General features: G+C 37.3%; 1 protein-coding gene across 1 annotated transcript; it reads right to left on the bottom strand.

Moving 5' to 3' along the window:
- Positions 1-1,171: 1,171 nt before the first annotated feature.
- Positions 1,172-23,654, bottom strand: basp1 (brain abundant, membrane attached signal protein 1). Its single transcript, XM_058795112.1, has 2 exons — positions 23,497-23,654; positions 1,172-3,474 (listed from the first exon to the last, which is right to left on the bottom strand). The coding sequence occupies exon 2, from the start codon at positions 3,460-3,462 to the stop codon at positions 2,875-2,877; it is 588 nt and encodes a 195-aa protein (XP_058651095.1). The 5' UTR covers positions 3,463-3,474; positions 23,497-23,654; the 3' UTR covers positions 1,172-2,874.
- Positions 23,655-24,880: the final 1,226 nt, after the last annotated feature.

Genomic DNA, 24,880 nt, shown 5'->3' with positions numbered 1-24,880 from the left:
AAATGGCGGATTATAGCATTATGATTGGTCAGATCGCCAGTCAATCAAGCTCTTTGCGATGGGTCAGTTTTGTTTTGTTAGTGCCCAAGTTGTTGCTATGGTTACTTTGGGCCTTTGGTGCTATATTTCTATGCAAAAAGGTCAATTGTCTGTTGTCATTAGGGTAGCAATGTATTATGTATAGCTGAGACATGATTTTCAAAACAAGGGGTAATCTTTTGCCCTAATGTGAAATTCCAGATCACGTGGATTCCTGTTGAAATGACTGGAGGTATGTTTACTAGACAACAATGTACTAAAAACAGAGAATTTTTTCCTTCAATACCATCCCCGTTCGCGCGGATCCACGAAAATAACTAAAAACACTGTATTATGCAAATTCGGGTTGTGTATATGTTGTAAATATGTTGTAGTTTACACATAGACGACAATGGTATTGTTTTCAAAAACTTGCACTTTGAAACCTGTTTTCAAAAGTTTGTTTTCAGGCCCCCAAAATGCTGTTGTCATGTAAATGAATGGCCAAAGTGCATTAAAAGTTTCCAATTTTTAGTTGAAAACAGTGTCGTGTAAATGGCCCACCAAAAATTTGCTGACTAAGTGCATTTATGCTAATCGTTTAATGGGTATAGATTGCATTTAATATTCAATTCATGTTTAAAGTATGAAATTATCAATACATATGAAATATATTTTTATTTTGTATAATATTAGAATCCAGTCCTTCCCAATAGCTTGCAAAAGAGTAGCTTGATTCTAGTTGAACTAATTTAAATTACTAGTAGCTTGTACAGTGTCAGATTTAGTGGTTGTATAAGAATATTAGCATTTCTCTTTAAAATCAATATTTCTTCCCACAGTTGTGATTCCTGTGCAACTACATTTCTTCTTCTCCTGTGCCACTTTATTAAGTGTGTAAATGCACCACTTTTGGTTTATATCCTACTTCAAATGTCTTCTGTGCCTCTATTGCAGTGTAATGACAGCTTACATAACAGTTTGGATTTGTTGCAGGTAAAATTAGACTAGTCTTTTTTTTTTCCGTCAAGATATATGCTTTGAAGTTTTGATTTGTTTGAACTGTCACGAACATTAAAATATATTCAAATGTGTTGTGGAGAAATACTGAAGCTGTGAGCTTATGAAAACACAAAAATCAAGACGTTTGAGCTGATTTTCAATCTGTTTCTTTCATTTTATTAATGTTGCTCCATGTATACAAGTACATATATCTCAGTTCTTCCATTTTATTTATTTTTTTTATTTTACCAGGGAATTTTGGAAAGAAAAGGAATGATAGAGAAAGAAACAGAGAGAAAGAGAGAGAGAGAGAGAGAGAGAGAGTGTATGTTAATTCAAATGAAATATCACCTGTAGCAACATTATCTCCACAGCAACCAAAAATACACAACAATAGGGCCAACCACTGACATGCAAAACACACACACAGCCTCACACATACAGCTACACACAACGCTCACATTGTTCTATCAGCATATTGAGAGATCGGTGTGTGTGAAGTGTGTCCTGTTTGGTGAGTTTGGAGGTCTGGGCTCTCTCTCTCTGTCTCTCTGACATCATGACATCTGCTGCTTTCAAAGTACAGAAAGACCAGAACTCCGTTAACACACACACACACACACACACATGCAGAAAATGCATGCTCATACCATGCATAACTCCATACACACACTCACTTCATACTCCCGGATCCCTCCACACATGTACACACTTCAAATTAACCTTCAAACATCCAATTAAAGGGATAGTTCACCTTAAAATTAAAATGACTTATCTTCACGTCAAACCTGTATCACTTACTTTCTTGCGTATAACACAAAAGGAAACGTTTTGAAGAATGTGCACGCTGCTCTTTTCTATACAGTAAAAGTGGATGGGGACCAAAGTCTGTCAAGCTCCAAAAAGGACAAAATAGCACCAGAAAAGCTTCACAAAAGTAGTCTATACGGCTTGTACACTATATTCCAAGTCTTCTTTGAAATCTAAATCGCTTTTTACTCAAAATCTAGCTTGACAGATGTAGTCCCCATTCACTTTCGTGCAAGGAAATGAGCCGCTCGTTCAGCTTCTTTCTTTTTGCATTCTGCGGATGACAAAAAGCCATACAGGTTTAGATCATCATTTTTGGGTGAACTGTTCCTTTAAAAAACATTAATACTGTTAACATTCAATACTGTGCGTGTGTGTATGTGTGTGTTTGATGCATTGTGCTATACACAGATTTTGTTTCCACTGATATGTGAGAAAAAGAGAGAGAGAGAAACTAAGAAAGTAGGAAAGTCGGGAGATAAGCAAAGACACAATGCCAATCACTAACTAGAAAGCAGCAAACAGGAAATATGAAATATGTATCAGGGAAGTTGGACTACTACTATTACTACTATTGTCACTCACGCATACACACACACGCACACACACACACACACACACATATATATTAACCCCACCCACTGCCATCACATCACACTCAAATGGAGGGAAGTGAGATTCGGAGGGTGGCAATGAATAGATTCCATGTTTGTATTCCACCCCTCATTGAATGGAGGTAGAAAGAAAAGTGAGAAGAGATAAAGAGAGAGAGAGAGAGTTGGGGGCTGGTGGTTTGTATCAAAGTTCAATTGGATATTAAAGATAATATCATCATAACTGCCAGTCTTATTCACCATGATCATGTCCATCACCAACACAATGATCAAAGTCCAGCCTGTTAAAATCATTATGGTTATTGTTACTATTATCATTATTCATATTATAATTACTGATATAATTTAAAATGGGCGGGCTAGTTTTAATTATTTAGATTTGATCTGGTTTTTCATTTGTCATTAATCTTGTCGTTCACTGTTCCTTCTGTTAATCCTGCACAGCGACTGCTTGCTCCTTGTTGGGGGCGGGGCTGGACTCCGTGGTGATTGGCTCTGCGGGGGCGGATTCTTTTGCGGGCGGAGCCTCAGTCTTTTTAGACTCAGCGTCGGGCTTGCTCTCCGTCGCTGTGGCTACAGGAGGGGCGGGATCTTTAGCAGGCTCTTTCGCAGCTTCTTTCTCATTGGCCGGAGCTGCAGAAGGGGCGGATTTTTCTTCCGCTTTGGCAGGAGGGGCATCTGGACTCTTGGCGGGTTCTGCTTTGGCAGCCTCGCTGCTCTTGGCGTCAGAAGCTTTAGGAGCGTTAGCGTTTGCTGCAGGCTCCTCCTTCTTCGGAGGGGCGGCGCTTTTCTCCTCCTCCTTGGGTGCGGTGGAGTTGCTATCGGCGGTGGGCGTGGCTTCTTTGGCGGCCGCCGCCGTGTCATTGGTTGTCTCAGTGGCGGCAGGAGCATCCTCCTTGTTCTCCTTAGGAGCTTCGCCCTCCTCCGCCGACGCTCCCTCCGTCTTTGCGTCCTTCTCTTTCACCTTCTCGTCGTTCACATTGTATCCCTTCTTCTTTTTGCTCAGCTTCCCTCCCATTTTACCTCTGACCTGTGAAAGAGAGAAACAGGACAATCAACACTGGCTGTAATGACTCAGAATGAGTACTTCGTTTCATCTTTTATTTCAACTCTAAAGTCATAAATGAAATCTTTTGTTGTTTCTCAGACAGCAGTGTGACTAAATGTTTTTAAGAAATGGACTCTAGAAAACTCAAACATCCCTTCTAGAGTTTCAGATCTCGACAATGTCCCAAACTGTGTTCAGATTTGCCAATATACATGTACCAGTCTGCAAGATGAGATTATAATAATTAATCATTTATTTTCATTTAATTCTTTCCAAATGATATTGACTACCATAAAATATTCAAGACTAAACTATATAATGCTATACCAATAGATTACAATCTTTTGGATGCCACAGACCCCCAATTATGATCAATTTTAGTGAGCTCCCATCCCTGAAATTTACAAGGCATCTATATAATTTCTTGTATAATGATCCAATTTATATGAAAAAATTACATAATAAATATATTCCTAAAATGTTATTTGGAAAAGATTCTAATACATTGATTTTCTACTTATTATTGTACTGTAAGATTGATTTAGTGTAATCTAAGTTTTATGTATTTATTTAGTTAGTTTCTCTAAACCTTTCTACAGACCATCTAGCATTCCTTTGCAGGCTCCAATTTCAAACCCCCTGGGCTATACTTTAGTATAAAATATTGTAATATTATTCTATACTGTGTCAACAACTATCTAATTTGTTTCTGGTTTTAATTCCACAGGAATTTTAGTAGAAACATCAAAGACAAAGATTTAAAAAAAGGTTCCTCTATTGCTTCCTGAGCCATGAGCAAAGAGGAACCACTGAGCAATAAAATTTTCCTCTGGGATTATTTGTGGAAATTCATGTGTAGCATGTCAAACACTACATGTCTTGCATAATCAGAATGGCATACTGGGAAGAAAAATTGAATTCATGCTTTTAACAGGTACTAAAAAAAAACCCTGTCTGCAAATAGGTCTGTGCAAGGTGTCGTAATGAGAGAGAGAGAGAGAGAAAAGAAAAATAAATAAAGATGAATATACTTTGTATGTTCTGCTCTGGGTTTATTTTAGCACATGCGCTTCAATCCTGAAACAGAGAGCTAATAAAAGCTCAGCAGGCTAAACTCAAATTTTTGAGACAGCCTGTCAAGGTTCTATCATATCATGCATCAAAACTAGATCATTAATCAGTAATCAGACTCTAGCGCTGATAGTTATCTAGATAGATGGAGGGGGTTTTAGAGGACAGCATCTCTGAGCCATACTACCTGCAATTCAGAACCACAGTTACCAAGGCAACCGGGTGCTCATGTGACCCATTCCGAATAAGGAGCTGTGTGAAACACATTCTCTCTCTCTCACTCTCACTCCAATGTCCCTGTTGGCTGCTTTAGCGTTCCTGAGCTCAACAACCATCTGTGTAATGATGACACACTTGCACACACACATACAGTTATTCTCCAGACAGAAGGAGAGCAGTACTCATGTGAAGCCAACATGTGAGTTGAGTTTCACACACACACACATATGACAATGGAAACATGGAAATCTTTCCTTGCAGTGTGCAAGAGAACAATAGACACTATCTGTCCCGTCTCCACTGAGTCAAGCAGACAGCAGCACGCTGTTTCAGCGTTAAACAATACGCTGCAGTGTGTGCGCGTCTGTGATCTGTCTCATCTGTACAGGAGGCTTGAAATTCACTGACTGTGTGAAACCTGCTGATTGGTAGTAAATTCGATCCTGGTGTGGCTTGTAAACTGTCTATGCAGTGTGTACAAGTAGTATTCAAAAGCCTCATTGCCAAATTGAAAATTAAAGGCTGCACTTTTGCTTCTGCTCCAGTACAGGGCAATGCAAAAAGAGTTTAGCTTAAGCTGTATTGGCTAGGCTCTACAACAGAGCTCCATCGTAGAGGCTAGCGCCCAGGGCAGAGCTGCACAGTGGAGAGTGTTTACTGGTCACAAGGGCTGCAACATCTAATTGATAAAACACATTTCATTGTGTGTGCAACAAAGAAACATTTTTATTAATTTAATTTGATTAATTTTAGATTTTAAATTAACAATGAATTTGTTACTGTATGCAAAGCAAGTATTGAGTACTGTGCAAGGACAGTGACTTCTCAGTAAAATTGTGTTTAGGTTTTTATTTTATATTGCAGTAATTTAAAATGTTTTGCCGCTTAGAAACTTTGTTTTATTATTGGATTGTACGGTTTATATCTGCCCTTTATATCATATATTTTAAACAGTTTTGCACACAGTGTGTGGCATACATCACACAGACATCAATTGGCACTATTTGAAGTGCAATGAGCATTGAGCACATGTAATTGAAAAAATATTGATAAAATAATAATTTATTAACTCTTAGTGACTTATACATTTGATGTATATACACTACTGTTTAAAAGTCGGGGTATGTAATTTTGTCAATACATAAATCTCTCATGCTCACCAAGACTGCATTTATTTGATTGAAAATACAGTAATAAAATAGTAAAATTTTATTTAAAATAACTGTTTTGTGTTTCAATATATATTTAGAAAATAAATTACTGTGATGCAACAATGACATTTCAACAGCCATTACTCTAGTCTTCAGTGTAACATGATCCTTCAGAAATCAATTTCTTATTTTATTAATCTTAAAAACAGATATTTTAATATTTTTGTGAAACCATGCATGGTCCTTTTTTTTTATATAGAATTCTTTGATGAATATAATATTTAGAAAAACTTACTGTTCAAAACTTAAAAATAACTTGATAGTTTAGTTGTATATACATATACGTACATACAGGGCGTAAAATTAACACTCGCCAAGCGCATGTAAGTATCAGTCGCCAATTGGCGGGTAAAACTTTTACGAAATATTACAATGCAATGTAGTGAAAACAACAGCAAGTTTTAAAGAGATTCGCTGTTTCTGACATAAGCGAATAAAATCTTTTCCAAAGACAACATCATCGTGATTAGCTGTTCTGTCATAAGCGACAAGAGTGAATCAAATAATAGGATACAAACGGGCTGATAAGGTCAGAGCAGTGTGATGGCCAGCTTGTCCCTAGACACGGTTCTAATAACTTTTACCTGAGAAGATTTTGCTACTTCATTTCGGAAGATTAACTTTTCTTTATTCTTCATAACCCGAGAATGTGGCGACACGTAGGAAACGGTGCAGCGCAGTATATAGTTTGAAAAGCTGCGCGTTCGGCTGTACGCATGCGCAGAGCCGCTTCAGACAGCGCACCAGTAGCGCTTCAGCGGACGAAAACACACACAATTATGTCAAAATACACGGTTTTGGCGAGTTACCCCGTAAAAGTAGTCTTAAATTAGTTATAAAGTCTTAAATGACCGTAAAGAGTTGGGAGAAAATCGAATATGTGTCAGATCCGCATCATGTGCATCAGGTTTTAAAGAGACAGCGCTGATTTAAAGTGAAACCTGCTGAAGTCTGTCATTGATGTAAATCAAAGAACAAAAGAAAAAGAGAAATCATTGGACTGTTCTAGTCTCTGGTTAACTTGTGTAGGTTGAATAAAGATTAATCTGTATAGTTTATGCATATACAATTTATAGTTTATGTGAAGATTGTTTTAAAATCACTTAAATTAAAAGTTGTTATATTTCAGAGCCTATTAAATGTTAAAAATAATGGCTTTAAATTATACTGTAATGTTGAATGGCTAAAATTAATAGGTAAAATTGAGGAACAATGCATTTAATAGAGACACCAGTAGCAGGACAAATTAAAAACATTGTAAATATGTTTAGCCATTGTAGTAATAATAACTGCCTGTTTTTGCAAAAAGAGCTTCATGGCCGGTAAAAAATTTTTGGCAGGTAAATTTTATCTCGCCACAGGCCATTGGCTGGTGTGGCAAAAAGTTTGTTTTAGGCCCTGTGTACATACATACATACACACACACACACACACACACACACATATATATATATATATATATATATATATGGCTGTATTGCCATATAAATGTGTGCAGCTTTGAATTTGCTTATGTAACTCTAAAACTCAACACATACACACACACTGGGCTTGAGGCAGAGGAGGGGGGTTGAGAACTGGAGCAGAAAATCTGACCCAATCACTGTGCTGTTACAGCAGAAATGCATTCTGGGAGCAAACACAAACTTATAGTGTTTCATATTCAAATACAATAAACTACATTAGATATGGACAAAAACATGTACAGGTGCTGGTCATATAATTAGAATATCATCAAAAAGTTGATTTATTTCACTAATTCCATTCAAAAAGTGAAACTTGTATATTATATTCATTCATTAAACACAGACTGATATATTTCAAATGTTTATTTCTTTTAATTTTGATGATTAGAGCTTATAACTCATGAAAGTCAAAAATCAGTATCTCAAAATATTAGAATATTTACATTTGAGTTTCAATAAATGACCATCCCTACAGTATAAATTCCGGGTATCCCTTGTTCTTTGAAACCACAATAATGGGGAAGACTGCTGACTTGGCAATGATCCAGAAGATGAACATTGACGCCCTCCACAAAGAGGGTAAGTCACAGAGGGTCATTACTGAAAGGTGTGGCTGTTTACAGAGTGCTGTATCAAAGCATATTAAATGCAAAGTTGACTGGAAGGAAGACAGAAGACTGCAAGCTTGAGAATACTGTCAAGCAAAGGTGATTCAAACACTTGTGAGAGCTTCACAAGGAGTGAACTGAAGCTGGAGTCAGTGCATCAAGAGTCACCACGCTCAGACATCTTCAGGAAAAGGGCTACCAAGCCACTTCTGAACCAGAGACAACGTCAGAAGCGTCTTAACTGGGCTGTGAAGAAAAATAACTGGACTGTTGCTCAGTGGTCCAAAGTCCTCTTTTCAGATTAAAGTAAATTTTGCATTTCATTTGGAAATCAAGGTCCCAGAGTCTGGAGGAAGAGTGGAGAGGCACAGAATCCATGTTGCTTGAAGTCCAGTGTGACGTTTCCACAGTCAGTGATGGTTTGGGCTGCCATGTCATCTGCTGGTGTTGGTCCACTGTGTTTTCTGAAGTCCACAGTCAACGCAGCCATCTACCAGGAAATTTTAGAGCACTTCATGCTTCCTTCTGCTGACAAGCTTTTTAAAGATGCTGATTTCATTTTCCAGCAGGACTTGGCACCTGCCCACACTGCCAAAGGTACCAAAAGCTGGTTCAATGACCATAGTGTTACTGTGCTTGATTGGCCAGCAAACTCGCCTGACCTGAACCCCATAGAGAATCTGTGGGGTATTGTCAAGAGGAAGATGAGAGACACCAGACCCAACAATGCAGATGACCTGAAGGCCACTGTCAAAGAAACCTGGGCTTCCATACCACCTCAGCAGTGCCACAAACTGATCACCTCCATGCCACGCCGCATTGAGGCAGTAATTCAGGCAAAAGGAGTCCCAACTAAGTATTGAGTGCTGTACATGCTCATACTTTTCATTTTCATACTTTTCAGTTGGCCAAGATTTCTAAAAATCCTTTCTTTGTATTGGTCTTAAGTAATATTCTAATATTCTAATTTTCTGAGATACTGAATTTGGGATTTTCCTTAGTTGTCAGTTATAATCATCAAAATTAAAAGAAATAAACATTTGAAATATATCAGTCTGTGTGTAATGAATGAATATAATATACAAGTTTCACTTTTTGAATGGAATTAGTGAAATAAATCAACTTTTTGATGATATTCTAATTATATAACCAGCACCTGTATGTTACCTTATTAAGATATTAGCCTACATATTCACTCACATATTACTTTTTTCCCCCAGTATATTGGTTTTAGATGCTTCTCAGTGAGTATTTGAATCATTTCATTGGCTTGTGTTGTGTACTGGCTGAACACACGTTTGTATGCAACAAACTTGCTAATCTTAAATATTATGAACCCTAAATATATGTGAACGTAGGATAAAATATACATGAATGAGTAGAAGATAAGTTAATAATACATCCTCATTCGCCCTCATGATTTATATCCTGTCTCTCTCAAGCGCACTCGTATGTGCATGTGTGTGCTTGTATGTTGAATACAGACACTGTTGTTTTACCTCCAGGTCAACAGGAGGCAGTGTGGAGCCACAACTCTGAGATGTTTTAGTGGGGACTGGACTTGAGTGGAGGGAGAGGAGAATGTGACAGGTCAAAGTTTATGACACACACACACACACTAATAACTTTAGATCTGTCCTCCAAGCTCAAATACACACATACACAAGCAGGCTCATAACCCTAGAGACATACTCAAACAAAACGCACTCACTAGCACATTGTTGGCCAGGGCTCAGGCCTCTACGTAAACAGCAGCTCAGGCTAATGAATAACTCCAGAACACTGAGCAGACAGAGAAACCAGAAGCTCCTGTTTTTCGTTTGATGGGTCAAGATGATGTGAAGAGTAAATATGCAATGATGAGTCATATGATGATTATTGTGATTGTGTTTGTTTTATTGATTATTCTTGTTAAAGGAACACTCCACTTTTTTTGGAAATAGGCTCATTCTCCAACTCCCCCAGAGTTAATAAGTTGAGTTTTACCGTTTTTGAATCCATTCAGCTGATCTCTGGATCTGGCGATAGCACTTTTAGCATAGCTTAGCATAGATCATTGAATCCGATTAGACCATTAGCATCGCGTTCAAAAATGACCAAAGAGTTTCGATATTTGTCCTATTTAAAACTTGACTCTTCTGTAGTTATATCGTGTACTAAGACTGGCGGAAAATGAAAAGTTGCGATTTTCTAGGCTGATATGATTAAGAACTATACTCTCATTCCGGCGTAATAATCAAGGAACTTTGCTGCCGTACCATGGCGCAGTGATATTACGTAGCGCCTGAAAGTAGTCCCCAGCTATATTATAACTAGGTACCTAGCTGGGGACTACTTTCAGGCACTGCGTAATATCACTGCACCTGCTATAGTTCCTAGCCTGGACAGTTCCTAGCCAAATCGGCCTAGAAAATCGCAACTTTTTATTTTCCGCCGGTCTTAGTACACGATATAACTACAGAAGAGTCAAGTTTTAAATAGGACAAATATCGAAACTCTTTGGTCATTTTTGAACGCAATGCTACTGGTCTAATCGGATTCAATGATCTATGCTAAAAGTGCTATCGCCAGATCGGCTGAATGGATTCCAAAACGGTAAAACTCAACTTATTAACTCTGGGGGAGTTGGAGAATGAGCCTATTTCCAAAAAAAGTGGAGTGTTCCTTTAACACAGATCAGCAGTTAAGGGCCAAATGGTAGGTGTGGTTTCAGACTTGGGTAAAGTTGGTTTTATATTCACACATTCACAACATTAACACATTTCCGTGTTCAATAACTTTCTAATTATATGTGCAATAAAGTAATTTTTTTGCAGATTCTAATCAGCGATATCATTGTCAACCTACTAAATTTTTTCACAATCGATCAAAATGGGCAAGTATTGTTTTAATGTCATACTTACTTGTAAATGTCTGCTGAATGTCCAATGTAGTGCGGTTAACAAAGCAATTGAATGCAATAGTCCGAATGTGCGAATATAAAACCAACTTTACCCAAGTTGGTTTCAGGATGACAGACATTGTGACTGTTGACAGAAAGAGTCACTCTAGGTAATTATTCTTTTGTTTAATTTAATTTAACTAAACTTCCAACACCAAAAAAAAAAAAAAAAAAAATGTTTTGGCCATAAATGTGTGTGTAGTGAGCACTCTTCCTTCCTGATTCTTCCTGATCAGTGAACATGTCTTAGACTCTTATTAACTGTCACAGAACCATTAACTGCACAATATGGAACTAAAATCAAAACAGGAAAGATTAATTTCGCCTGCTAAAAGCAGTTTATTTGCATTCTTTCAGCACATAACTCACTAAAGGAATTATGCACGTTAGGTAACAGTGTGAAATTGGCCACAAAATTGGTGATGAACCCAATTTGCAGGCTGTAAATCCCCATCTTACAGGCCACTTCTAAATGCTAGGTTGTGGAGGATAAAGGCAGACTACTACAATCTGCCATACTTTATCCAAGCACTTTATTTGGCTCTTTTAAAGTGTGCTTGACCCCACTGCACGACCCCACGTCTGGGTGCCTTGTTAAAGAGCTCTTCTCCATCATTTGATAAATTATTGCTGCCATTATCAGCAGAAAATGTACACAAAAATCACCTATAAAAATGACATTTAATAGTGACGCCAAATGCAGCAGGCAAATATCGCTGAGTTTCATGAATGAAGTGCACTGTAATGATCCTACAAAATGTGATTTACTTATTCTGCTATTTGCTACCATTCAAAAGTTTATGGTCAGTGCAATTAACACAAATTAATGCTTTTATTCAGCAAGGACACATTATATTGATCAAAAGTGGCAATGAAGACTTTTACATTGTAAAAAAAAATATATATAAATGTCAATATAAATTTCCAATTTAATATAAAATATACATTTAAAATACATATTTTGAATAAATTCTGTTCTTTTAAACTTGCTATTCATCAAATAATCTTGAAAAAATGTCACATTCCACAAAACTATCAAGCAGCACAACTTTTCAATATTGATAATAAGAAATGTTTCTTTCAAATTAGTACATTAGAATGATTTCTTGTGACACTGAAGATTTAAAATTCATCTTTGCCATAAGGAACAAATTAAATGATTAATTACATATTTTTAAATATATTAAAATAAAAAGTTATTCAATTTCACAATATAGTTTGTTCTTTAGTTTATTATTCATCAAATAAATATGCATGAAAGCATAAGAATCAAACTGCCCTTAAAATATTACCAACACTGAACTAGATAGACAGTTAATGAACTAAAATGTGCTGCCATTTTAAAATCCTAAGAAAGCAGCTGTTAATGATGATGCAGTTGGGTTGAGTTTAATTTATCTAGCACTTTTAGCTCAAAGTGCTTTACAAGCAACAACAGATAAAAATCTGTTCAAACCCATGGAATAACTGGTGAGCTTCCAGTTTATTGAGTCTAAAAGATAAACCTAGTATAACAAGAATGTGCCTTGATAATTCATATTGTATTGCTTTTACAAGGTCATTATTTTAGGGTTATTTTGTTGAATGTGAAGAAAGTATCAGGACCTTGAGTGTGTGTGTGTGTATCGCAGTCCATTTAACTTTGTCTGAGAAACATCTACTTCAGGAACATAAACAGTAGAGCGAGGGAAGATTTTAAATGAACACGAATGCAATAAAACAGTCTCACAACCAGTAGTAAGATAAATAGAGTTCAAATGGATAGACAGAGAGAGAAAGAGAGCAAAGAAGACATTGGTTTACTCCGATGTTTCAACAAGAGTATTTGGAAGCGCTGAGGTAGTTTACTAACTCATTTGGACAGTGTCTTGAGAACTGTGAAAACTTTGACCTGGTAAAATCCTTCATCCTACACACACAGCCATCTCTCAGGATGGAAATTGCTCTAATGAAAACAACGGCGAGGGAACATAAACACCACTGGCAGACAAAAACACGCTCGTGCACACGAAGACCTTGAGATTCTTTCTTCAGTAGTGTACAGACTCCGCATTATTCTGATGACTGTTTAGCGGCTCACTGATGGTAAAATGCACTTTGACTTTGAGTGTGTGTGTGTGTGTCTGTTTATTTAAGGCTGTCATGGCTCCTAAAAACACCCTCACTGGAGCCAGTCTGAGATAGTAACACACACACAATTCCAAGTTGCAAACACCCTGAGTTGCAGCCTTGATCTGTGTGTGTTTCAGGATAGGACGAGATTTGTGTCATGTCACGTGTCATGTCCTTCGAGTACAAACATCCATAAATCGTGTAACTGACAGATGCTTGATAAAATGAGATGTGAGCTTTCACACTTGAATACACATATATAGGCTAAATGTTAAACCGAGGTCCTGACTCTCTGTGGTCATTAAAAATCCCAGGATGTCTTTCGAAAAGAGTAGAGGTGTGACCCTCAGGAAAATGGCAGATTTTCCCATTAGCCTCTGACCATCATGGCCTCCTAACCATCCCTGTATCTACTGATTGGCTTCATCACTTTGTCTCCTCTCCACCAATAAGCTGGTGTGTGGTGGGCGTTCTGGTGCACTGTGGATGCTGCACAATGGTGGTGGTTGAGGAGATCCCCCTCACAATGTAAAGCGCTTCGGGTGCTTTGAAAAGCTCTATATAAATGTAACAAATTAAATGTACAGCACACTTATGGGTGTTTCTTTAACTATTGCCAGTGTCAACTATAACAATGTCAATATACAGGCATTACAGAAGAATTATTTTATTTTTCGTAACCAACAAATGTCATTTCTATTGCGTCTCAAATTCTGTATTGTGTTTGATATTGTGGAAATTACATTTTGAACATTTTTGGAATAAAAAAGGTAGAATCATTTGTCTTTCTACAGCTAATTTATGTATATACGATATGCATTTATGTATACATATATACATTAAAATAATATTTTTATATTTTTTGTGTAATTTTACAAAATGAGCTTAACTGAAAATTACTGAAATTCTCCATTCTTAATTTATATTTGTTTATCTTTCTTCATAACCTAATAACCTAATGATCTTAATTAAAAATTAATCATTTTAATATCTTCATAAAACAAGTATGCTAACTTTTGAAAACTCTAATTCTAATTCTATTAGTGACAAAATTGTTGGTTGTGATTGAAATTATACAACCAAGAGACAATTTCTACACAATAAATTTCAGGCTTTATTTAGATTGTCATCGTTTTAAAAATTTTATAATATTTTATGATTGATTTTAATATTTTAATATTAAATGTCTGTCTTTGGTATAAAACAATAAAATCTATACATGGAACCCATTTTAAAAATAGCAAAATATAAATGATGAAAGAAGGCATGATAAAATATTTCCAAGAATTTCCTATAAGAAACAGTTGAAGTCTTTAATAAAAAATGTACCATATATGCTCATAGTTGAAGAAACACCCACATATTTTTACTAGACATTTTTATTGCACATATATCTGGTGTTTTAAAAAAAAAAGTATTATCTTAAGATTTCATATCTGACTTCGTGAAGTTAAAAAAGATGTATATTTTTGTTTTAAATATCTGAGATTTAGGCTTAGTCTAAACATAATTCACATATCACCAGGAAAAAAAAAAAACGGACACATACAAATCCACACAGTGTTTAATGTTTTCATTCTTCTGGGAAACTTGCTGTCCAAACAAGAGGCAACTGCATTGTTCATTAGGCCTTGATTATATAGTCGATGTCCTGAACACAACACAAGTGTTTTTTAAATATGCCTTCATTCCTGTCTGTACTTTCACAAGGTTCTATACTGTAAAAATACAGTGACACCAGACTACATTTATCACTCTCTGACAGCTGACATGTATTATTATTTGATGTCATTTATGTATGTCTTTTGGTCATTGTCTGTTCAATGCTCTCATCCAGCACACAGCGTGTTTTGTGTGTATCTCTCTCCAAGGGCCTGTAACAGACAGGTGGGGTCAGTGGGGGTCTGGCCTTTGATTGGCTGTTGCCGTAGGAACCATAGGAGAGCTGCCATTCTGGCTCATGCTTACACTTCCTTCAGGTCATTGTCATGGCAACCCAGAGAGAGATTCCATGATGACACACACAATATCAGAATTGAGAAATCTGAGCTGTTGCTTGCCCATAGGTAATTAACACATAATCATAGAAATAAATACACACATGAAGTTACCCTGCATCTTGTGGGTTGATACAATATATTTTGAAGAATGTTTAAACTGTTTTATACATACAATGCAAGTCAATAGGGTCCAGTGTTGTTTTGTGTGTGTGCGCGTATGTGTGTGTATATACACACACACACACACACACACATGCAGTATATAGTATAAATTATACAGCACATTTTGCTAAATCTTCTTTAGCATTTCACAGAAACATTTTCACACAAAAACAACCTGCAAAAACATTGCAACTCCAACAAATTTTCATTTTAATCCAATAGATTTCAACTAAACCACAACAGAGCCATCACGTTATGTTTGGAAGTCTGCTTTGCACAGCACTCTTCAAGGGTTGCCATGTCCACATATCTTTAAGCATCTTTAGGCTTGACTCATAAAGCTATACAGTTTATGGAGTTAATAAAATAGGCAGGCAATAGTTTATTTTGGGTTTGCTCTTATTTGGTTTTTTTTGGTTTTGTTTTTTATATAAAGATCTGGCAACACTAATGAGTCAAAACCCTGTAATTTCTTGCACCACACATACAGGAAAGACACAATTCTGAAACGCATTTAAATACATCATTAACAACCAGTTGTTCTGTTCGGTTCTGTACACACTGTGTAGAGTTGTCACTACCTGCGTTTTTCAGGAGTCAATTCAGTTGTCACTCCCATAAATTGCTGAACTCTGTGTGTACAGAACAGGGTTAAGCAATAAAAGGTGAAATGACAGCCGAATTTAGCTGCAGTGTGTACGTAGCCATAAATAATTTTAAAAGCAAAATAACTGTTCAGTTAAAATGTGCTTTGTAAAAATGTAAAAGTGAAACAATATCAGGCTCAGTGGCTCAGTTCTACTGCTCCACATAAAGCCACCAATCACTTTCCACACAGTGCACACAGACCGCAAAGCATGATGGGACAGAACCTGACTAGTGACTGACACTAAAACTTATCAAGTTCTGCCAGCACAACTAAGGCTGCCTGAGGAAAACATCAAATAATAAAAGAATGCTCCACTAATCTGAAGTAGTTAACAATGGTGTGACAGAATGGGTACGTAGACTTTGAAATTCTTTTTTTTTTTTTTTTTTTAAGTTAAGTGACAAGTCCAGAAATAACAGTGATTTTGAATGCATCTCTAATTTGGGACCATCTCAGATGTTCTTGAGTTATCTGTCCCTTTCAGTGATCTTCCTCAAACAAACACACACACACACACACACACACAAAGCTCTGCTTGGCTGAGCTGCCTCTGTCTCTGTCAGTGCCATCCTGTCTCACTGCCTCCTTCCTGTCTCTCTCTTGCTTTCAGTCTATCCTGCTCTTCTTCTGACAAACACTGAAAACTGTGATCGCAGTCATCTAAAAAATTTCAGATAAAAGCACCTGGTGCACCAAATTCAGCATTATTTTAGAGCATTGCCTTGGTCGATTTGTGGCACATTTGAGGTAGAGCATCACAACATACATATTTGGTATATTTCCGTATTTTCCAACCTGAAGTATGAACTGCGCAAATCCGAGAGAAAAAAACTGCTGCGTTTTCAAGTACATTTACTTAATTTTAGCCAGAGTCCAAAATAAACGCTGGCAAGCACCAAACACGAGTAAAAAACAGTGTTGGCAAGTATATATGGCGAAACTTGCTTGCTGGCCAATAATTGGCTACTGTTTGTTTCAGAGTGAAACACGGCACTGTGTTTATTTCAACCTGGTCTCATAAAAATACGTACCTCTGCGCACTTTTTGTGCGACACCGTTTTACGTACCTTGCTGCACGTTTTGCTGCAGTTTCAAATAGAAATGTCCACTGAGTGGCGCTAAAACACAGGTTCGATATGTGAACCCTGGCACGTTTTTATTACGTAGATATTGGTACGTATTGCTGTTGTTTTATTACGTTGCTTCAGATACGTATTGCGGCGGTTCAGAATTCAAATATCCGGGGACTGTCGCTAAAGGTCAATGCTCTATCGTGTTGGAAATATGCCCTACATCAAATCCAGCCCTAAACCTACCCGATAGTCAGAGGCGAACCAAGATGAAGTGGGGGCCCCAGGCAAAAGGCAAGCACATCCAGCGTAATGCGAGAGGGAGCCCCCTAGTGGGGATGCAGATGTATTGCTCCATGTTACGTGTATATTATTAATAATGACATTTCCGATTGTTCAAATGGTCATCTGTCGCGCCTCAAAATGCGGGGCCCCAGGCAATTGCCTGCCTTGCCTGCCCTATTGCTACGCCTCTGCCGATAGTGTTAACAAATGCAAAACTGATATAAAAACATATTAGCTGATGCAACTGTGCCATTTGAACTTCCTTTTACGCAGATTTTAACTGCTTTGTCGAACCGTAGTTACACGGGATTCGAACCGGTGCTTCTCGTCTTCTAAGTGCTAAGTCCGTCTCCGTACTCCGTGAACTACCGAACAAACTTGTCATCTATGAAAACCCATAGATATGAAGCTGGATGTGTGCGATGCTAACGTTCAAAAGCATCAGTTTTCAAATCTCCCAGCATATTAATATTGTTTTGAAGTCATAGCATGATATTCTTCAAGTAACTGTGCGAAAATTACGCTTTATTAATCGCAACTCTGCAGGGGCGGATCTACCGGGGTGGCAAGTGCCACCCTAAGAAAAAGCTGTGCCACCCCAGAATTATCACAGAATAAAATATAAATGTAAGCAGTGTTTCATGTGCTACTTTTCAGCCTCGGCGATGACCGCGCGCGATTGTTGCACGCGCACGCAGCGCGCCCAGTGTAGTCTGCTTCATTAACAAATGACTCTTAAGAACCGGTTCTTTTTGAGTCAAAAATACAAAGCGCAGCCCTTTTGTTCGTGAATCAGATACTGCTTCTCGGTTTATTCAGAAGTCCTGCAGAAGTGCAGTTTTCTCTATTGTTAATTTAATATAACTGATTTTAGTTGGCCCATTTTCCCAAACCATTAATTCAGTTCTCAAAACAAAGACACATTTCTCAAAAAGTTTAACAATGAGATTAGGCAGCAAAACTGATGACACCAATCAGAATCTCTGCATCCTAACAATGGAGAGACCTGACCGAATAATATACATGGGTTTTATACTTACACATTCAATATAATTACAGTACAGTACCAGTACATGATGGAAATTTCACTCTTCTATATGTACAGTAAACTCTAGCACATGTTGTACACCTTCAAACGTGTGACTGTCAAATTTTATCTGTAACCATCTTTTATGTGTACTGCATGTTTGCAGAACTGAGAAATGACTGCCTAGAGATATAGTCTTGTGTCAGGAGACCAGGAAACTGCTATAGTACTGTACACTGTAATGAAATTTGACCAAATGTGCAGAGGATGCTGAATTTACTTTATTTTATTTTATTTTATTTTATACTGTACTGTATTGTGGTGCATACCAAGTTCATATACAATTCTTTGGTATTTTAACTTTTCTAGTGTTTTTCATCTACTGCAAGATTACTTTCCAGTAGTAAAATGAAAATTATCCATTCCCAAAAGTTAATTGCTGAATTATTATTATTATCTGTAATTTAATTTATGTTGTATACTGTAATAGACATGATTGAGCTGCAAAAATAATTGAATCCTAATAAGAGCTTTTTGTTAAGTGTTATTGATCGCATGAGTGTTCACTGGGCAGGAAAGTCATCTGTGTATTTTAATTGTTTGTAAGCATTTAAGAATACCTGTAATAACTAGATTGAAAAGTTTGAAAGACAATTTTATGCTGGCTTGTCTTAAAGACTTGTTTAAGAAACATAAATAGTTTGGTCAGTTAGATGTTCTAGATGTTTGCTAAAGTGTTGCTAGTTGGTTGCTAGGATATTCTGGATGGTTGCTAGGCTTTTGCTATGCAGTTGCTGGGGTGTTGCTAGACTATTGATAGTGTTCTGGGTGATTACAGACATTCCCACCTCTGGTAATAACAGAATGTCTTCTTTAATTATACAAGCTCAGAAACATTTATAACCTGTTGAAGTTTTTCATATTGTGTATTGACTTGGTGCCATGATGGATATTGAAATGTTATTTATTTTTCATTTTAAACAGTATAGATGATTACTTAATGGTAATGCAATATTTGTGAACATAACTGTGCACGTCAGACAATAAATCCCCAAAATCTTTGCATGCTTTGGTGTTGCCACCCTCATAGACCCCATGCCACCCCTTTGCCACCCTAAATATTATTTTCTAGATCCGCCCCTGCAACTCTGTAAATTTGTGTGAAAGTGTTCATTTATTTTGGAAACTGCAGTGATATGTACTTATTGGTACGTATTTTAGGTCACGCTAAAAAGTGCACCCAGGTACGTAAATGCCATGAGACCAGGTAGGTTTATTTACTTGTGAGCAGCTCAAGATTCAGAGACCCGGAGTTGCTCGGTTCACAGTAAATGCCGCTTCACACGAACTTCATCTCTGAAAGTTTGGGTCACTTAAAGGGGTCATTGGATGCCCATTTTCCACAAGTTGATATGATTTTTAAGCGCCTTGATGAAAAGTCTGTAACATACTTTGGTTAAAATTTCTCAATGGTAGTGTAAAACAACACCCGTTTACCCTGTCAAAAATCAGCTGTGTTCCTTTAAATGCTAATGATCTCTGCTCACCCGCCCCTTTCTTCCGTGGGGTGACGAGCCGTTGTCATGATACTGTTTACTTTAGCTGCAGAACTTGCTAACTAACACGTTATTAGGAAAGGCAATTTGCAAAGATTCATAAAAGGCTGGATCACGAATGATTTGCACCAACATAAACGCATTTAGGTAGATCGGGGGGCGCATGCCCTTCAAAAACAAAGGTAATCCACTGTGTCTTCAGTGGCTCAGATGTCAGGAGTAAATGACTGCTATGTTCATTATTACATCCAACAACAGAACAATCGCTTAGGAGCCATTATTTTCTACATCTGCTCCAGCGTCAAAACAAGCCTGATCTCATGACGAAAACGTACCTGTGGGAACTTTTTCGCAAGACGTGAAATACGTAGTGACACATTTGATGTGAAATGTCTCCTGAGTGGCGCTAAATGAGTGTTCAGTTTTGTTCCCCGGGAACAGATGAATGTACATATGTCATGTTTTAATTGACTTGAAATCTCCATTAAGTGGCACTATAACTCTAATGCTCTGTGACGTTTTAAAATAACATACCATCTGCACTACACCTAAACCTACCCAATAGTATGAACAAAACCAAATGTGAAATAAAATTGCAATCACAAGCATGCCGTTTTATCTTGTTTATCTCTCATCTTTCAGCTCTTTCATCGTGAGTCATGTTTTTGACGGGAATCGTACCCAAGGATTGGGCATCGTAAGTCCAATTCCGTGCCAGCTGAGCTACCGAGCAAGTTTTTACATCCGGAAAACAAAACATATGGAGCTGTAATTATAACTGTGTACAAAAACGATTACAAGTGCTCGCTGTTTTACCGCCTCCAGTGTTCAAACTGCAGAAATTGGAAACTGCAGTGATATATACTTGGTACATATTTTGCATCTTACAAAAAGATTCCCAAAGGTACGTTTTCGTCATGAGATCAGGTTGCTTAAAATATGCTTTTAAAAATGCAACATGCTCATCTTCCCAAATTTGTAATCAGAAACAATTATAAATCTGTTGTCAACATTATTATTATCATTAATAAATACTTTTTAAATTATTCTTTTCTTTTTTTTTTTACAGTACAAAGTATTATTTATTATTATTATTAATAGTAAAATGTCTTTATTGATTTAATCTCTATAATTAAAAAATTATTGTATTTATTATTATTATTATTAATAACACATTATTATTGTTGTTGAATATTGAATGAGCAAAAAAGGTTTTCCTTCTTTTTTTTTCTTTAGCTGATCACATGCTTTCTACAGCCCTGTAAATAAATGCAAAAAAAGCTAAAAATTGAAAATCCGTTCTTTCTCAACTCTTCGGCTGAAACTAGACTGATGCGCACTGATTCAGACTGTATAATCTGCAATCATGAACTACCCAACAGACAATACAGGTCTTTCTCACTCTCACTGCTTCCTCCTGAGTCCTGCTCTCCTCTGCTATTGCAGCACACAAAACTCCAGCTGGGCTTGATACTGGGCGTCTCGCACGGACATGAATCACCTGACTGCTCTTCTTGTTTCTGTGAGTGACCTACAGGGAATCTCACAATCTAAAATACACATTTAATCAAGATTATTGCTAATTCAACTCATGAGCTCTCAGAGCCAAAGGTGCAGATCTGTAAATGTTGGCACTCACTCATGCAGGGTTAATAATGTTTTTGGTGGCTGAGTGGCTCCTGCATGAGTTGCCTTCAGGCTCTTCTGCATTAAGTCAAGTCAAGTCACCTTTATTTATATAGAGCTTTTAACCATACAGATTGTGTCAAAGCAACTTTCCAATATCAGAATAGGAAAATAGTGTCAATAATGTAAAATGAAAAGATTAAACACTTAATTTTCAGTTAAAGGCATTTCATTATTGAATTCATTGATGTCATGGTCCAGCTCAGTTCAGTTTAAATAGTATCTGTGCAATCAAGTCGAAGATATATGCATTATACAAATGCACTGGACAAATAAATGAGACCTGAACTGACATAAATATTCATTTATCTCTATCACTCTCTCTCTTCAGAGACGGAGAGATGCAATTTCCATAGTGTAGCAACCATTATAACAATGTCTTATGTCACCAATCCAGTTCATAAAAGATCAATAATCAATAGCCAATATGTTTGAATTTGTTTTTACACTATACAATTTTATTGCGGTAACACCTAACTATTTCTAGTGTTTTGAACATTTAAAATCCAACAATTTGGCAAATGGATACCTCAATTTCTCAGTTTGGTTTGATGTTTCCAGGTTGAAACGCGTGACTCATTGAAGCAGCGGTTTATTGGTGCGTGTGAACGCGTGGATTATGAAGCCTCTCGCTCATCACACCGCCCGCTCCTTCTCTCAAACTCACCTCCGTCCCATAATATCAGCTCTCATCCAGACGGGGAAAAAAAGACGACATTTGGGCGGAGACGTTTTGCACGGTGTGATTTTAGTGTGCGGGGATCGGAGCACTAGCTTTTTTTTTTTTTTTTTCTCCCTCACTTGGTTCATTGTCTGCGGCATCGCCGTGAAATGTAAAATAGATTGCTCTACAAACGGAATACTGATAAACACAGCTGCGGAAAATAATATTCAAAATAAATACGGTTGTGCGTTTAAACAAAACAGATAATTAGTAGACAAAGCGAGATATATAGGAGGTAAAAGCATCAGTTGTCCATCCACACCCTACGCGCAATGCGCATGTGCTCTGCAGAGACAAAGGATCGGGCAATTACAGCGGTAGCTTGGAATAATAAATAAACTAAAAAAAGAAATACTATCATAAAAGCCGCATTGATATAGAGAGAAAAAACTAAACCCTGTTCACTTTACATCAGTAAGTGACAGAGTTACGAAACTGTCTCTTTGGCACTGTAGAGCATCACAAAGGGTAAAGAAAATATGTGTACAAACAGTATTAATGAATTATAAGGATTTATCGTGTGTATATTATTTATAAACTTCGGCTCCGTAATATCTGTGTAGGCTATGTGTGCGTGCGTGTGTGGGTGGGTGCGTGTGCGCGCACGCGTGTGCACCAGTTAGACAGCGCTGCAAAATGCGTGCCAGCACTGACAAAAGAGGACGGTGGACATAAATCCGCTTGTGTAAACAGTAAAAAGCAGCATTTACTTTGAAAACACAACCATAACCATTACTATTACCCCATACAAAACATGACTTTGAAAATCTATAATAAACTTATACATTTGCGCCTCAGAAAACACGCTTTATCCATTACGCTTTATTCTAATACTCCTTAATTCATCTTATGAGCAATTTTCATTCAAATTTGTGCATTAAAATAACAATAAACAGCGCGAAAGCGACGGCATGCACGCGCAGAACACGCCCCTCTCCACTCAGTTCGTCCGCGTGAATTCCGTGGCTGATTTATTTAAATCTTTATGTGCAACTCAGAAATCAAATAAGCTCAGATACATTATTACTCCATTCACCCGCTGAATGACATGCTGAAAGTACACTTGATTTCGATATTGCCCCGGTTCTTTACCGTGCGCTCCGTCTCTCCAAATGGGAGCTGCTCTTATTTATCAGAGACGCTCCAACTACACAAATTCTTCATGTAACTGAGGCAGAGTGTTTATTTAATCTACTAAAAGAGTGAAAGACTCTTACCGTCGGCGGTGGACTTTCCTGTCACTCCTTTCTCAGGCGTCTGCTGGTTTTTCCCAGTGTCTTTTTTCCCGTGCGCGTGGATTCGGCGGGGTTTATTGGGGCTGCTCGGTGTGTGTCTCGCGCTGCATTTCTCGCGCGCACTCTCGTATTCGGTTTGGGGGGGCGGGGGCGCGCGACGCGCTGCGAGCCACTGAGGACGAGACACGGCAGCGCGCCGCACCGTGATCAAGTCGCGCAAAAAATCGTTACGACTTTATACTCTTTATCAAAAGAAAATTAAATAAAATCTACAAAAACAACTTGCTCTTCTGTTTTAATTAGTTGTTAATGAATTATGTTTAAAGTAGTGAACCTTTTTGTCTGGTGGCTAGTTGTATTTCTGGTCAATGTGTAAAGAATTCAGAATGTTTCGTTTTTTTAACTTATACCAGCTAATATAGAGATATAACCCGTTCATGTTCAAGCTCGTGCGAATGGGAGAGTAAAATGCTCAATATATATATATATATATATATAAATGTTTGTCTTTGCGCGCCCTCTGGCGACGTCAGTTTAAAATGTGGCGTACACACAGACAATGTGAGGTGAGTACAGAGGTGTAAAATAACTAAAAATATATTCTAATAATAAACAAAAATGCTGTCTATAAATTAAACTTAATAGCAATGGAAAAGATAACGTGCTTAAGTAATGATTGTTTTGCTGAGACACTGTAATTAATCAACTGTAGCCTATAAAATTACGAAAAATACAGTGCGTGCATAATTATTATGCAAGTTGATATTCTGATCATATTTTTTTTTTCCCCAAGCATATTTGGCCAAACCACATCAATCTTAATAACTACTAATAATTTTGTATTTAATCATCTATAAGTGATATATAATTGTCCACGAAGGCTGGGAAAACGCATTATATTCAGGTGTGCACAATTATTAAGCATGTTTTCTTTTACAGATAAAATGAGCCAAAAAAGAGATTTAACTCAGACTGGAAAGTCAAAAATTATTAAATGCCCATGAGAAATTCAAAACTAATGCAATACAGGAATTGCAAAGCTAAGGCATGACCACTGGACAACATAATGCTCACTGAGTCAGCAGGGTCAGAAAAAAACAGGTGGAGAAGAAAAGACACGTTAACTGCAAAAGAATTAAGGTGAAGAATAAGGTGTAAAACTATCAGGAACCATTTAGCCTCCAGCGCCACCATTTTCCAGAACTGCAACCTACCTGGAGTCTCCAGAAGTGCAATGTGTCAGGTTCTCTCAGAGACTTGATTTTTATTGGCTTTATACACAGATAAGTTGAGAGAGACTCTTGAAGGAACAGCACCACATCCTCTTATACCACTGTTTGAAGAATTTATCTTCAAGAATCTGCAG

The sequence above is a fragment of the Onychostoma macrolepis genome, chromosome 02 (genome assembly GCF_012432095.1).
Source record: "Onychostoma macrolepis isolate SWU-2019 chromosome 02, ASM1243209v1, whole genome shotgun sequence".
Lineage (NCBI taxonomy): Eukaryota > Metazoa > Chordata > Actinopteri > Cypriniformes > Cyprinidae > Onychostoma > Onychostoma macrolepis.
The sequence above is the reverse complement of the archived record's forward strand: the minus strand, read 5'-3'. Positions and strand labels throughout refer to the sequence as shown.